This window comes from Mobula birostris, chromosome 26, assembly GCF_030028105.1.
Source record: "Mobula birostris isolate sMobBir1 chromosome 26, sMobBir1.hap1, whole genome shotgun sequence".
Classification (NCBI taxonomy): Eukaryota; Metazoa; Chordata; class Chondrichthyes; order Myliobatiformes; family Myliobatidae; genus Mobula; species Mobula birostris.
The window spans coordinates 26,186,424-26,202,770 of NC_092395.1; the positions used below are offsets into that span (position 1 = coordinate 26,186,424).

The 16,347-nt window shown below is 45.0% G+C and overlaps 1 protein-coding gene across 1 annotated transcript in view; it reads left to right on the forward strand.

Moving 5' to 3' along the window:
• Nucleotides 1-16,347, forward strand: part of cpamd8 (C3 and PZP like alpha-2-macroglobulin domain containing 8) — a 106,515-nt gene that overhangs the window by 88,611 nt on the left and 1,557 nt on the right. The window contains exons 40-42 of the mRNA XM_072243950.1: nt 9,744-9,956; nt 10,653-10,727; nt 16,046-16,227. Coding sequence (XP_072100051.1) covers nt 9,744-9,956; nt 10,653-10,727; nt 16,046-16,224 — 467 coding nt within the window. The 3' untranslated portion in view covers nt 16,225-16,227. The remainder of the gene's footprint in view (nt 1-9,743; nt 9,957-10,652; nt 10,728-16,045; nt 16,228-16,347) is intronic.

Genomic DNA, 16,347 nt, shown 5'->3' on the forward strand with positions numbered 1-16,347 from the left:
ATTCCCAGGTGAAGTGTTGCCTTGCCTGGACGGACTTTGGGGCCCTGAAGGGAGGGAATGGAGGAGGTGAAAGGGCAGATGTAGCACTTCTGTTGCTTGCAGGGATACGTGCCGGGAGGGAGATTAGTGGGGAGGGACAAATGGACAAGGAAATCACGGATGGAACAATCACTGCAGAAAGTGGGGGGAAGGTAAAGGTATGTTTGGTGTTAGGGTCCCACTGAAGGTGGCGGAGGTTGTGGAGTTTGATATGTTGAATTCAGAGGCTCGGGGATGTAGGTGAGGACAAGATGAACTCAATCCCCGTTAAGATGGCGGGGAGATGGGGTGAGCGTGGATGTCTGGGAAATGGAGGAGATGCAGCATTGATGGTGCAGGAAGGGAAACCTCGGTCTTTGAAGGAGGAGGACATCTCTGGTGTCCTGGAAAGGAAAGCTTCATCCTGGAAACAGATGCAGCAGAGATGAAGGAACTGAGAAAAGGGAATATAGCATTTTTGTAGGAGACAGGGTGGGAACAGGTATAGTCAAGATAGCTGTGGGAATTGATAGCTTTGTAAAAGTTATCAGTAGACAATTTGGATCCAGAGATGGAAACCAAGAGTTCGAGAAAGGGGAAGGAGGTGTGAGAAATGGACTGAGTGAATTTAAGGGAGTGTGGAAGCTGGAGGCAAAGTTGATAAAATTGACAAGCTCAGCAAGAGTGCACGAAGCAGTGCCAATGCAGCACAGAAAGAATTGTGGGGAGCATGACCAGGGAAGGTTCTGCTGTATCCTGCTGGACACACTCAGGCAATTAACATGGGAGCTGTGGCTTCAGTGGGGAGGTATTCTGATGTCATGGTGGGGTTGATGGAGCAAGGTGGGAAACACAAGTGCAGTGAGGGGGTGGGAGGTTGGGACCTACTGGCCACCTAAACCATTTAAAATGCCCCGTTGGCAGTGCAAATCAAGCACATTTACAGTGGATTTTCCTACATATAAGCTGTTCATTACAGCAGCTGCCCCTCTGCTGGCTGGAGGGTATAACTGCAAGTATGACTTGTATGTCTGGTAAACAATGACAAAGAGGCAAAATCTATCTCCGTATAGATTTAAAGATCTATTGTAAAGGATTTAGTACTTGGAGAAATTACATTTATTGATAAATGCAGGAGCCTGTCAGATAGCTGATTGTGAGTTCCTGTCCAGCAAATAGCTTCTTTCTCTGAGAATTGTTTAATGATGCAAGTAACTGAGGCAATTGTGGTTGGCTGATTGCTGTGGAACAAAGAACCAATGGATAACTCACAGCCAGCTAGGCCAAGCTCCTGGCCATTAGTGCAGGTCACTCATAAGGCCTGAGATTGGTTGCTGCAAGTTTATGACTGAGCCCAAGGGAAGTTCGTATAATTCTTCCCCATTCTCCCCTGCTTCCTCTCTCCCTCCCCCTACTCTCTGACCAGCATCGGTGCCTGAAGATCACTGTAAGCGAGTCAATCTACTCCTGTTGAGACCTGTCCCCTAAACCCATTGACAATTTACAGCCAGTCTCCTGATGCAGAGGCAAGCTGCCAAAGCAGGCCTTTCCTCAGCATGTCACAGCCCTGGGGCAGACTCCTCGCTGAGGTATTAATTTACAAGGCAGGCTTGCCGAAGTTGGACCTCCTCATTACAGGTAGTTTATGGCCCCAGCCCGCTCCACCATTCCAGCATTCTGGCTTGTTTTAAACTTACCTCATAGCTGTCAACTGGGAGCTAATGAAACACAGTCCTGTATAATAGTGGAGAGATATGGCTGGACACTTGGCTCTTGCCAGCAGTGGCTTTATTCCCTTTGATTAGAACGGGACATTGTTGAGTAATGAAAGGAGCCTTCATTTGGAGCAAGCTCATAAAATTTACAGGAACAAGTAGCTTTACTCCCCCTCCCCCCCCCTTCTGCCAACCCCGTATAATAGGTCTGAGGGTACTGAACCCTGCCTGCCTGCAGTCTCCGTGCTGCAGCTAATTTCCTCGCCCCAATGTTTACGCTGGCCTGCAGAGACTCGAAAGCCCTCAAATCAAAGTGTCAGCCATCAAAGATTCAAAGTACATTTATTATCAAAGAATGTATAAATTATACAACCCTGAAATTTGTTTGCTTACAGGTAGCCAGAAAGCACGAAACCCGAAACAACTCGATTTTAAAAATAATAATAAATAAAAATGAAAGACCAACACCTGATGTGTAAGAGAAAGGCAGGGATAAAACACAAATCATGCAAACAGTTGGGGCGAGCAACGTTGAGACTTGGGAACGCTGTCTGGGTTAACCTTCCCCGTGTCAATCTGGGAAAGCGAGGCGATGACAGCAGTGGCATCCTTAAGAACAAATCATTTTGTTTCTCCCAGTCACCAGGATCTGCAGATGTTTGGCCTTATTGTCTGCTTTATGATTTTAATTTTGAGTAACCACATACGCCTTCAGTCATGTTGTTTTGAGCAGACCTTTTGCTCCTTGGGCTATCAACTAATTCATAAAATCCTTTCTAGGGCACTCCCATGATCTACCGTCATCTTAACCAAGAATAAGTTTTCCCACTTCTCCACGAACATCAAAGAAGATCAGCCTCAACCAAGTGTTGAGTCAAAGCAACTGCTTTATGTTTCTCCTTCTCAAACGTTATGCTCAGCTCTGTTGTGAGCTGACCAGCCACATGCACCATCAGGCTATTAGCTAAATCTGTCTTTCCACGGATTGCTAAATCCAAAATGCTTTGGTCTTTTGTTGGTTCTGGAGCATATCATTGCCAAAAGCTATCTTGAACACTACCTTTCATCCTTGAGCTGGTCTGTTTACCTCAATCTGTTTGAAATTTAAAATACCCCATACACATTGTGCCTTTGCGATGTGCTTCCCTATTCTCTCCACTTATCCATTCTACTATTTCACAACCACTACCAGGAACCTGGTTGCTAACCAGGGTTAGCAATTTTAAATTCCTGGGCCCAGCATGAAGTGCAATTGCAAAGAAAGCATAGCAGCACCTCTACTTCCTTAGGGCTATGTGGAAATTTGGCATGACATCTCAAACTCCGACAAACTTATATAGGTGTGTGGTGGAGAGTGTATTGACTGGCTGCATCACAGCCTGGTATGGAAACACCAATGCCTTTGAATGGAAAGTCCAACAAAACGTAGAGGATTCAGCCCTGTACATCACAGGTAAAGCCCTCCCAACCACTGAGCACATTTACACGAAACGCTGTCATAGGAAACCAGCATCCATCATCAAAGACCCTCACCATCCAGGCCATGCTCTTTTCTCACTGCTGCCATCAGATACAGGGTACAAGAGTCTCAGGACTCACACCACCAGGTTCAAGAAAGTTCCTACCCCCCAACCATCAGGCACTTCAACAAAAGGAGATAACTACACTCTCTTGCCCGTCAATGAAATGTTCCCACAAGCAATGATCTTACCTTAACATAGAAACATAGAAAATAGGTGCAGGAGTAGGCCATTCGGCCCTTTCAGCCTGCACCGCCATTCAGTATGATCATGGCTGATCATCCAACTCAGAACCCTGTACCAGCCTTCCCTCCATACCCCCTGATCCCTTTAGCCACAAGGGCCATATCTAACTCCCTCTTAAATAGAGCCAATGAACTGGCCTCAACTGTTTCCTGTGGCAGAGAATTCCACAGATTCACCACTCTCTGTGTGAAGAGGTTTTTTCCTCATCTCGGTCCTAAAAGGCTTCCCCTTTATCATTAAACTGTGACCCCTTGTTCTGGACTTCCCCAACATCGGGAACAATCTTCCTGCATCTAGCCTGTCCAATCCCTTTAGAATTTTATACATTTCAATAAGATCCCCCCTCAATCTTCTAAATTCCAATGAGTACAAGCCCAGTTCATCCAGTCTTTCTTCATATGAAAGTCCTGCCATCCCAGGAATCAATCTGGTGAACCTTCTTTGTACTCCCTCTATGGCAAGAATGTCTTTCCTCAGATCAGGGGACCAAAACTGCACACGATACTCCAGGTGTGGTCTCACCAAGGCCTTGTACAACTGCAGTAGTACCTCCCTGTCCCTGTACGCAAATCCTCTCGCTATGAATGCCAGCATACCATTCGCCTTTTTCACCGCCTGCTGTAACTGCATGCCCACTTTCAATGACTGGTGTATAATGACACCCAGGTCTCGTTGCACCTCCCCTTTTCCTAATCGGCCACCATTCAGATAATAATCTGTTTTCCTGGTTTTGCCACCAAAGTGGATAACCTCACATTTATCCACATTAAATTGCATCTGCCATGAATTTGCCCACTCACCTAACCTATCCAAGTCACCCTGCATCCTCTTAGCATCCTACTCACAGCTAACACTGCCGCCCAGCTTCGTGGCAACCGCAAATTTGGAGATGCTGCATTTAATTCCCTCATCTAAGTCATTAATATATATTGTAAACAACTGGGGTCCCAGCACTGAGCCTTGCAGTACCCCACTAGTCACTGCCTGCCATTCTGAAAAGGTCCTGTTTATTCCCACTCTTTGCTTCCTGTCTGCCAACCAATTCTCTATCCACATCAATACCATACCCCCAATACTGTGTGCTTTAAGTTTGCACACTAATCTCCTGTGTGGAACCTTGTCAAAAGCCTTTTGAAAATCCAAATATACCACATCCACTGGTTCTCCCCTATCCACTCTACTAGTTACATCCCCAAAAAATTCTATGAGATTCGTCAGACATGATTTTCCTTTCACAAATCCATGCTGACTTTGTCCGATGATTTCACCGCTTTCCAAATGTGCTGTTATCACATCTTTGATAACTGACTCTAGCATTTTCCCCACCACCAATGTCAGGCTAACCGGTCTATAATTCCCCGGTTTCTCTCTCCCTCCTTTTTTAAAAAGTGGGGTTACATTAGCCACCCTCCAATCCTCAGGAACTAGTCCAGAATCTAAAGAGTTTTGAAAAATTATCACTAATGCATCCATTATTTCTTGGGCTACTTCCTTAAGCACTCTGGGATGCAGACCATCTGGCCCTGGGGATTTATCTGCCTTTAATTCCTTCAATTTACCTAACACCACTTCCCTACTAACATGTATTTCTCTCAGTTCCTCCATCTCACTGGACCCTCTGTCCCCTACTATTTCCTGAAGATTATTTATGTCCTCCTTAGTGAAGACAGAACCAAAGTAGTTATTCAATTGGTCTGCCATGTCCTTGTTCCCCATAATCAATTCACCTGTTTCTGTCTGTAGGGGACCTACATTTGTCTTAACCAATCTTTTTCTTTTCACATATCTATAAAAGCTCTTAGTCAGTTTTTATGTTCCCTGCCAGTTTTCTCTCATAATCTTTTTTCCCTTTCCTAATTAAGGACACTTTATCTCATGTTCTTGTTATTTATTTATATTTATATTCGCACTGTTTGTTGTTTTCTGCCCTCTGGTTGATCTTTCATTTATCCTATTATAGTTACTGTTCTGTAGATTTGCTGAGTATGCCTGCAAGAAAGTGAATCTCAAGGTTTTATATGGTGACATATATGTATTTTGATAATAAAATTTACTTTGAACTTTGTGGAAGGTTGTGCTCAACTAACATTAGAAACTTGTAACATTTTCTGATTCTTAATTGTACCCACAATGTCTTCGCCATCTATTCATCTCTCATGTCGACTTTCATCACTGACAATACTCCCCCAATTTGTCATGTTTCTTATTTTTCCTGCTGATCTTATAACCTGCTGCATTTAGTTTCCAGTACTGACTGCATTATAAACATATTTTAATCATGATTACCATATTAAATGCTCTGAGTAGAATTGACATCTTCAATTCATCAGTTGTTCCCTGTGTGTTTGTGGAAAGGATCACTATCAGTGTCGCGCACTACGAACAATCCCATTGTTCTAATAGTTTATGATCATGTTTCTGTGTGCACCTGACTGACTTACTTACATCCATTCATTTCCCCGTACACTTTGCCGATAAATTACCTGAGTTTTTTTATTATAGAACTATAATAAAAACATTTTTGCCTCTGTCTTTCATACAGTACTTTTCTTTTAAAGTTCTCACAGCTGATATTTATCAACAGTATCAAGATATTAATGTGCTTTGATAAGGTTGATAGAGAAACTATTTCTATTGATAAGCAAAGATATTACAATTAGAGGCAGACTATTTAGGAGTGAATTTGACAGATACTTCTACATACAGAAAGTCTAGATATTTGTATTTCTTCTATAAACAGTAACTGATACCAGGTCTATAGGTTTTACAGTTGAAGCTGATGGGTTTTTTTATTCACCAAATGCATTATCAGATCAGGGGAAAAGACAGAAACCTGAAGCTACAGATCAGCTACAATCTCACTGAAAGTTGCGGCAAAATGAAGGCAGTAAATGGTCATTTTCTGTCCTTAAAAGCTGAGCAATCACACCCCTTTCTAATTGAACCCCTGCTACTATATTGAACAAGAGCAGAGAAATTCTTCCTGCTGACCTGGGAGTTCTATATTACTATAACTGTCCATTACTGTAACCGTGTCATTGTATGCGGGAGATGTCTGAGCACAAATTGGCTATCTTGCTTCCTACATTACAGTAATGATGACCTTTCAGAGGTGCTTCTTTGGCTGCGAAACATTTGGGATGTCCCAAGTTGTGATGAGTGCTATAGAAATGAAGATGTTCCACCTTTCATCCTCATGAATTGCCCTCGGCTTTGCTCATCAGGGCAGGATGAGTACTGGTTGCGCCCCGTGATCACTGCCAGGCTGTGCAAGCCACAGACCACGGAGAAGTGCCATTGCTTGGACATTGTAGAGGGGACTGGTTATGCCAAGCTTCTGTCTAACCCTATGTTCCACTCCCACCATGGCAGAATGTCCCATCTATGTCTAGCCTCAATAATAGGTCAAGGGCGTAGAGAACCCCATACTCTCTCTTGTTATCCCCTTCCCCCATTCCTACACCTTGAGCAATACCTGACATTTATATGGCACCTTAACGTGGCCACCGATGAAGTGATGACAATGGGAAAAAGTGGAGAGTTTTGATATTCAGTCTGTGGATCACAGAGATTTTGGAGGACTATGGGACTTGAAGGCGATTACAGGGTAGGGGAGGGTAGGGGTGGCACCGTGGAAGGATTTGAAAATTAAATTAAAAAGATGGCTTAATCAGGAGCCTGTGCAGGTCAGTGAACACAGGGGTGATGGATGACTGGAACTCAGTTATCACAGGAAGGGTGAGAGGACTGGAGGTTGTAAGCACATTCCTTGGTAAATGAGCTGTCAAGCACCTTAATCTCTCCTGGAGCGTGCAGTCACAGCCGAGAGCTGCTGGGCAGTGCAGACTGCAGCTGCCCCAGTGATGTAACCAAGATATTCCTGTTGCTTTGGAAACATACCTTGGCCATAATCCAGCAGTTTCCGTCGCCAGGGTAACCACACCACTCGTAACAAAACTACAAACAAATATTCACATGCTTCCTCTATCCTTCCATCGTCAATTATTAATAATGTTGGGGATTTCCCCATGATGTTGGGCATTCAGAGAACAGGGATGGGGTTGGAAAAGGAGTGATATTGGGGGCTGAGGGATTAAACTAAAAGGGCACTTTGCACAAAATGGGCTCAAGTTCCATTTTAAAATTTGTCTTGCTTTTTTACAGCAGTTTTCACATCCTAAGGATGTCCCCGCAACCACTTACAGCCAGTAAACCCATGAATTCAAGTGCAGTTACTGTCTCGAAAGCCAAACATCCACTTTGTAAACAAGCTCTGAAAATTAGCAATATGATAATCTGTGTGAGGGATAAATGTCTGCCAGTTCACTGGACTGAACTATATAATCTAGCATGTCCACCTCTGTTCAACATCTCTTCCAAATGGCATCATTTCTGATCGTACAAAGTTACCAGTCTAAAGCAAACAGTCTGCTCGTTTATTGCATGGTCGTTTGTGGAGGCTTCATGTGAATAAACTATCCATTATTTTTGCTTTCATTACAACATAGCTGGACTTCCAAAATACTACTTCATCTGTGAAATGTGCTTATGTTGTAAAAGGTTCTATAAAATGCATAAAGTAATTTATATTCTTGAACATGTAAGATTGAGGGGAAGGCTCTTTGATAGGAATTTTCCACCAGAGGAGGAAGTCATTCAGCCTCTTGTCCATCCCATCATTTTGGAGAGAAATCCCATCCATCCCATTCCTCTCTCCTTTGCCGTTAGCCATACAAATTATTCCCTCTCAAATGCCTGTCTGCTCCACTATTTAAAGCTCTGATTCACTGTTTCTACAATTGCACAGGCTGAAAGTTCCAGTTTATCACACTCTCTGTCCGTAAAAGGCATTTTATCCAAATATCTTTCACTAAGTCCACACTCAGGATCCTTAAAACCATCTGCTAATGGGAAAAGCTACCCTCTGTAAACCAGTCGCAATCTTATACAAGAGTAAAGCTGGAAGTCCAGGGTAACACACACAAAATGCTGGAGGAACTCAGTAGGCCAGGCAGCATCCATGGAAAAGGGTACAGTCGATGTTTTGGGCTGAAACCTCCAGCTGTGTGTGTGTGTGTGTGTGTGTGTGTGTGTGTGTGTGTTGCTCACAGCTCTATTAAATCTCCTCTCCAAGTTTACTGCAGGGGGAATTGGATGCAGTGCTCCAGCTGGAGTCTAACCAGTGTTTTACAAAGGTCCAACATAACCTCATTTCGGTACTTTGTGCTTCTGTTTACAAACCTCCAGTCCCATTCGCTTTGGTGATCACACTCTCTGCCTTGCTGCCTTTAAAGACTTCTGCACATAAACACCCTGTGTAGCTGTGCCGTTAACCCTGTCCTTTCTCCCCTTGTTCTTTCTGCCAAATGACCAACTTGGGTTGAAATTTCATCTGTCCAAAATGCCAGTCTTCCTTTCATTCGGTTGCTGTTTGGGGTAACAGCCAAGTAGCAAAGGCAGCTCTGTGTTGCTGACGGAAGATGTTTACGGACTCTCTTCCAATTGTTGACCATGCTCTAGCCCTCAGCATCTGCTTTAGTTTCCATTTCAGCTGAATGACAAACTACTAAGACTTCTCTTGACCTCCTCTATAGGCTCTCAACTAATATCACTCAGCTCCAGTCCCAATTTATCCATTTTTTACTCCCAGTCCCGGTCAGACTCTCGGTAACGACAGGCTGACCATCCTGTCCAGATGTTACCCCCACCTCCCCAGCCATCACCACTAACCCACAGGGGCTCCTGGTTAAGCAATACCTCAAGCGTTGAAATATTCGGTTTTTTCTCCAGTCCTGCTGAAGGGTCTTGCCCCAAAGCGTCGACTGTACTTTTTCCTATGGATGCTGCCTGGCCTGCTGAGTTCCTCCAGCATTTTGTGTGTGTTGCATGGTCCCACTCCTCCCTATTTCTATTACCTCCAGTACACTGAGGTGTCTGTGCTCCTCCAGTCTCAGCCCTAACTTGTTATTGACAGCTGTGCCCTTAGCTCTGGAAATCCATCCTTAAGCCCCTCTCCTCTCCATTCCTCTCTCTCGCTTTATGTGATCTTGTGTCAGATCAGAGTCGATTTTTGTTGGGTCCAGTGAAACACTGTGAACTATTTTATTTCATTTAGGCTGCTATATAAATGTTCTGTTGTGGATTCCCCTTGTCGACAGGAGGTAAGAGCTAAGTCCTCTAGAATGGTGAAGGTTTAGGCCCAAGTTTCTGTGGGCTCATTTGATACTTTGTGTGTTTGCAATAGGGTTTGTCCAGCCTGCCACCTGCAAGAACGTGTACGACTGCCTGGAGGAAGAACGCTACGAGCTGTGTGCCTGTTACCGTGACTGCGGCTTTGATGGGATGCCAGTGTGCGGCTCCGACAGAGTCCTGTACCAGAACCAGTGTCAGATGGAGGTGGCTGCCTGCCGCAACAACACGCGAATCGACCAAGTCCCCCTGTCACACTGCCCTTCCGGTGAGACCCTACTCTACCAGCGCCGCGGAGCAGAGAGCGTGGAGCATGGCACGCTCTCAGCTCAGCCCACGGGAGGTGCCTCCTCCTCCCCTTCCCCGCCTCAGAGGTTCCAGAACAAACTCATAAGATGGGGTAAAAACAGAAAATGCTGGAAATATGCAAATTAAAACCAAGTTAACAATGCCCTCGAGCACCCTTGGTCAGAAGTGTGGTGCAGATCAGAAAGGTAGCTTGCTTTATTCCACGCATGCTGCGCGATCTTCTGAGTGTTCCTGCTATCTTCTATCTCGATTATAGGTTTCTAGTATTTGCACACTTTTGACCTTTATAAGTTGGGGTTTACGTGTTTGTGAGTCTCTCTCACCCGTTTCATGTGTTTCCATCTATTACACTGCCGGTCCACTTGGATATCTTGCCTCCTTCCCCTTCACCTCCCTCTGTCCCTACCCCACTCAGCCTTATTTATCTCCCTCTTTCATGCCATGTTTCTCCCTCTCCGGTTTAGGCATTTGGACATCTCTCCATCGATCTGCCCTTCCGCTTTCTCGCTTTCTCCTTCATTGACGTGGTTATTATTATTGGGAAGGAAGGGTCTGATTCTGGGAATGAGTTTGGCATGAGGGGTGCATTTCCTTTATTTGGGGCATCCCTCCGGCCCAATACCTTCTGACTTCCATCTCTGCCTCCGTCCTGCAGCAGGAGCAGCCCCTGAAGAGAGAGAGCCTGTGACCTCACCCGTAGACCCAGAGATGTCAGAACGGAACCAGTCAGGTAGGTCAATCTCCTGGTGGTCCAGACCCCACCATTCTCACTGGAGCCCGTCTTTTGTCCTTGGATGCTCTCCTTGTAGGCAAAATCAATCCAATAAACCACATGCACAATTCCTCAGACTTGGAATGTATGAAACAGCCCAGCAGGTGGAAGGAGCGGTTCTGGGATTTGTTCACCTCGGAGCAGAGGAGGGGACTTTAACAGAAGGCTTTCAGTGGAGGGGAACTGTTTTCAGTGACTGAGACACTTGCTGAAGGAAATCACTGGGGGGGAGGGGAAGAAGGGGAACGTGGTTGCAATTTCAAGCTCCCCCCCCCCCCAAAGGTGGGGTGGAGTCAGATTCAATGGAACATAAAGAAAATTGATAAAGAAGGAGTACGTGCAGAGTTGTGGAGAAAGGGCTGGGAAATGGGACTGATTTCAAAAAGCTGGTACGAGCTCGATGGGCCACATAGCCGCTCCCTGTCCCATAATCAGTGAACAATGCAGCCTGGGCATTCACTTGCACTCAGCAGGGCTCGGTAGCAAAGGGGTTGCTCCCGTCCTGCCTGAAGCTGAGTGCGGGGTCCGAGCCCAGCCAAGTTTTGGGATTGGGAAGTGGTGGTGGAGGTCTGTCCAGCTGTGCACAGGATGTCCAGGTCCAGCTGTGCTCAGTAGCTGCCGCCCCACGTGTGGTACTCAGGATAATAATCATCATGCGCCTGAATGTTCCAGCCCACAACCGTCGAGCCTCTTATCTGCACTCCTTCCCCACTTGTTCATCTGCCTCCACCCAGTGAGAACTAGACATTCTTTGAACCTATCCCTGTCAATTTAAAGGTGTTAGTGATTTTAGTTCTGGGCAGGTGAAAAGGAAGTGATTGCTAATTTAGAGCTGCTTTCATCTTTTTTTAAATTTCAATTTTTGGGTGATTACACCTCAGCAAAAGAAGTCAGACTGTAAACTACTTTATCCAACAGACAAAACTGTGATGTTTAATAAGGGCTTTGCAGGTTGGCACTGGCAGCCAGAGACATTCTCTGAGTTCCTGTGCAAATTTGAAACAAATGCTAGCCCCAGCTCAGGAATCAAGCATTTGTTTGTTATCCAGATGTGGAACCAGCTGCTTAGTGATGTGGCATTTGACCAGGTCCTGGTGTCACCAGCTGTCCTCAGAACAACTTCTGATCCGAGTGCCCATCTCCCGGGATGTGAAAGGTCAGGACACTGGAACACTGACCGGTGACCACCGACTGGACAAGAGGAGTGGGGGTGGGTAAGGAAGTCACACCCCTCTTCAAAGTTTGCATTATTGAGTGGTACTGTGAAATCTTCAAAAATGAGAAAACAAATTGAAATATTTTCATGAAGAATGTGTGGATAAAGAGAGATTGGGTGTCCGTTTATATGGATCACCAACAGCTAGTAAAAAGAGTCATCAAAGCCACTGCTGGAAGGGATACCCTTCACGTAAGCACGGTGGGGTGGCGGGGGGAGAGTTACTCCTCGATCGAAAGGAACCTTGCTGAGACTTGGTGAGTGCCTGTGAGTCATCTGGCCCCACACAAGGGAGAGGACATAGTGCCCAAGGATGTGTGGAGAGTGGGTTCAGTGCGGACTGGGCTGCATGATCCTGAGGCTGAGGAAGTTAAACTGCAAAACCAGGTTGTTTGAGCTCTGCATTTCGAAGTTTGGACAGGCGATCTAAACCTGACTTTGATTTGATGCGCAAATTGAATCTCCCGTGACCCTAAAATAGGGCCAGGCCTTGTGTAGGAGTGAAATCAGGAAGTGCATCTTCAGGGGGCCAAAAATCTGGAACTTTCTCTGACAGAAAGGGAGCTCCCCAAATGACATCACTTGCATTTGTGTTTGGTAAGAGGATCGAGAGATCTGGGGTTAAGGTGAACTGTCAAGAGCTGAGCTAACAATCAGTCACAGCCTGATAGAATGGAGCAGCAGATATGAGGGGCTGAATGGCCTCCCATGCAATCAATACTGAGACCAGCAATGCCTGAGCCACTATCAGCCAACTTGGCGCAGGGGCAAGTGACCATCGGAATACTAACTCCTTGTTTAAATGTCATTGCCATTCTATTTTGCAGTTGGATGTTTGAGATTTATGTTGACGCATTGAAAATATTCCAGTAACGTTTTGGACAGAGTGTTCATAAATAAAATGCATTAAAATAGGCAAAATTTATGCAGAGACTCTCAAATGTAAATGGATGTCTTGTTTGCTCAGAGTTCCAAAAGCCTGAATCTCATCCGGTTGAGTGTTTTGCAGGAATTCCCAATTTGTCTTTGCACCAACTTTCCACTGAGGCTATTGAGGGAATGTCCTCCTGAGCTGGAGCAGCAGCGCCACCTGGGGGTCAGGGACACTCACTGCAGCTCCAAACAACCCTGAAAATTAAAGCAAATAGGAATCAAAAAGTGTCAGAAGCAAACTTGATTCACCCCTTCCTGCATTCCATTACAACCACACTTTCTTGGGGCCACAATGATGCTAGAAAATTGTTCTACAGCTGTGTTTTTCAGTAGTAACTTTCAATATTAAATACATTTAGGTCTTCAGGGCAAATATATCAGAGCAGATTCTACGGGCTGAATTGACCGAATTCTGCTCCTATGCCTTATGGTCTTGAAGTTTAGCAAAGTTTGAAGAAGGCCAACTTGAAAATTTTGAACTGGCAAAGCTCTGTGCCAACAGTGTCAGCCATACAGAATATACATTTTCATTCATTTTGCTTTAAGAATACTGCACATTGCTTCCAAAATGATGTTGTACACTACTGACTTATCCCATTTCTCGTACGCTGGTCAGTCATCCGATGAAACATGGGAAAATACTGACACTTTCACCCCTCTGTGCTTGTATATGTTAGTGCTGAACTCCCCAAGCTAACTACATCTACTGTAGGGGACTGCAGTGAAAATTCCTCATACTGAATCCTGGGATGGTGAGTTCTCACATGAAAAGAGACTGCTTAGGTTAGACCTTTTTATTGTAATAGAGACACCAGAGACTACAGATGCTGCAATTTGGAGCACGAAAGAGGCACGTTCTCAACCCAGAACATTGACAATTGCCTTCTCCTCCTTGGATGCTGCTCCACCTGCTGAATTTCTCCAGCAGTTTTTTTTTGCTACTTGCTGAAATATTCAGACACCTTAATGTTGAGGCTAAGGAGTTGGGCCACAATCTCAAAATGAGAGACTCCCAACCTAGGGCTGAATGAGGATAAATCTGTTCCCATAGAGGATGGTGAACCTTTGGAACTCTCCACCCCTGGGAACCGTGGCACGAGTCACTAGTTGCAATCAAACCACAGATTGATATTCTTCTGGATTTCAAGGGATATGGGGATACAACAGTAAAAAGTATAGAGAATCAGTTATGATCTTAGACCATGAGACACAGAAGCAGAATTGGGCCACTTAGCCACCATTCAATCGTGGCTGACTTATTAACCTTCTCATCCCCTTTCTCCTACCTTCTCCCCATAGCCTTTGACGCCTTTATAAATCAAGAACCTACTAACCTCTGCTTTAAATATGCCCAATGATTTGGCCTCCACAACCATCTGTGGCAATGAATTCCACAGATTTGCCACCCTCTAGCTGAGGATATTCCTCCTCACCTCTGTTCTGAAGGGTCGTCCTTCTATTCTGAAGCTGTGCCCTCGGGTCCTAGACCCCCCCACTGTAGACAACATCTTCTCCACATCCACTCTATCTAAGTCTCTACAATATTCAATCAGTTTCAATGAGATCACCTTTATTCTTTTAAACTCCAGCGAGCACAGGCCCAGAGCCACCAAACGTTCCCTCATCTGTTAACCCTGTCATTCTTGTTAACCTCCTCTGGACCCTCCCCAATGCCAGTACATACTTTTTTTTAGATTCAGGACCCAAAACTACTTGCAAAACTCCAAATAAGGTCTGATCAAAGCCTCAGCATTACATTCTTGCTTTTTATATTCTAGTCCTCTCGAAATGAATGCTAACATTGCATTTGCTTTCCGTACCACCAACTCAGCCTGCAAGTTAACCTTTAGGGAACCCTGCATGAGGACTCCCAACACAAAATGTTGTGTTGTGCTGGAACTCAGCGGGCTAGGCAGCATCTCTGGGGAAAAAAAGTACAGTCGACGTTTCGGGCCAAAACCCTTCAGCAGGACACATTTATTCTCATTTAGCCCGAGGTGGGCAATCTCTTATTCTGAGATTGTGGCACAACTCCTGAGGAACCCTGCTGAGTTCTTCCAGCATTTTGTGTCTGTTGCTCAGATTTCCAGCATCTGCAGATTTTCTCTTCTTTGAGGGCTCCCAAGTCCCTCTGCACATCTGATTTCTGAATTTTCTCCCCCAGTTAGAAAAAACAGGCTCTGCCTTTATTCCTTCTACTCAAGTGTGTGACCATACACTTCCCCACACTATATTCCACCTATCACTTTGCCCGTTCTCCTAATCTGTTTAAGTCTTTCTGCAGACTCACTGCTTCCTCAGAATTACCTGATGGAGCAAGCTTGAGGGGACTGAATTACATTTTTATGTTCCTCTCCTACTGTACCTTCCAACAACTGGACTGTAGATGACAATTTCTCACCAGTGTTTACATTTAATGGTTTTTACCATTCCCAGGCCTTCAGGCAATGAATTCCACGTCTGCAGTGGCAGATCTCCACCTCTGCCGTCTCCATCTACCATTTGCCGTAAACCTCTGACAGTGGTGGGAAAATCGCAAGCAGGAAAGGAATGGGGTGGGGGAGCATGAAATAAATTCATGGTGATGTGAAAAGAAAGCTGTCAAAACTGTAATTAAGAAACTGCTATTACTATTATTAATTTCAAATTAACTGCACGCCATGGAGACCAGGAGTTGCTATACTTCATGGATGAATATTTTTGTACCAAAAGTGCCCAAAGGACAGACAAAAAGCAAGTACGCTTGAATTGAGCTAAAAATTCAAGCCCTAAATATATATTTTAAAACGTGTGTGAGCTGTATTTGGGAGTTCTCAGCATTATTAATGGTCTATTGGTTAACCTCCAGCATATTGTGCCACTATCTCTCTATCACTCGCTCTCTTCTGTTTCTATTCTATTCCTCTCTTCTTCCCTTCTTCCCTCTGTCATTCCTTTTGTTTACCACCCTCTCTCTCAAATACCCCACTTGAACTTTTCAATCTTTTACTGTCCCTCTGTCTCCCCCCATTACAATTTTTCTTCCTCTCTCCCCCTCCTCCCTCTTTAACGCCTCTCTTTTCTCTCTTCTCTGCCTCCTAACCTGCCCATTTCTTTTCCTGGTCTCTCCCTCCCTCCCCTCACACAGGTGATGTCACGGTGGCCCAGTCGGAGCTCTCCTATTACTCCTATGGAACAAGCTACGAGTATGACCCGGAGCTGTTTGAGAGCGACGTGGACGATGCTTTTCAGATGAACGAAGATCAGGTTGAGAGACTGAGCCAGGGAGCGAAAGGAGAACAGAAGAGGGCAGCAGGGAAAAAATGAATGGTAATCACCAGTAAATAGCACTCGTGCGGCTGATCGACCAGACCGCCCGTGTCATTTGCCGTTGATTGTTGTGCGTTTGCACATATTAACCACATATCTGAGAGTGAGCACTTGTACAGT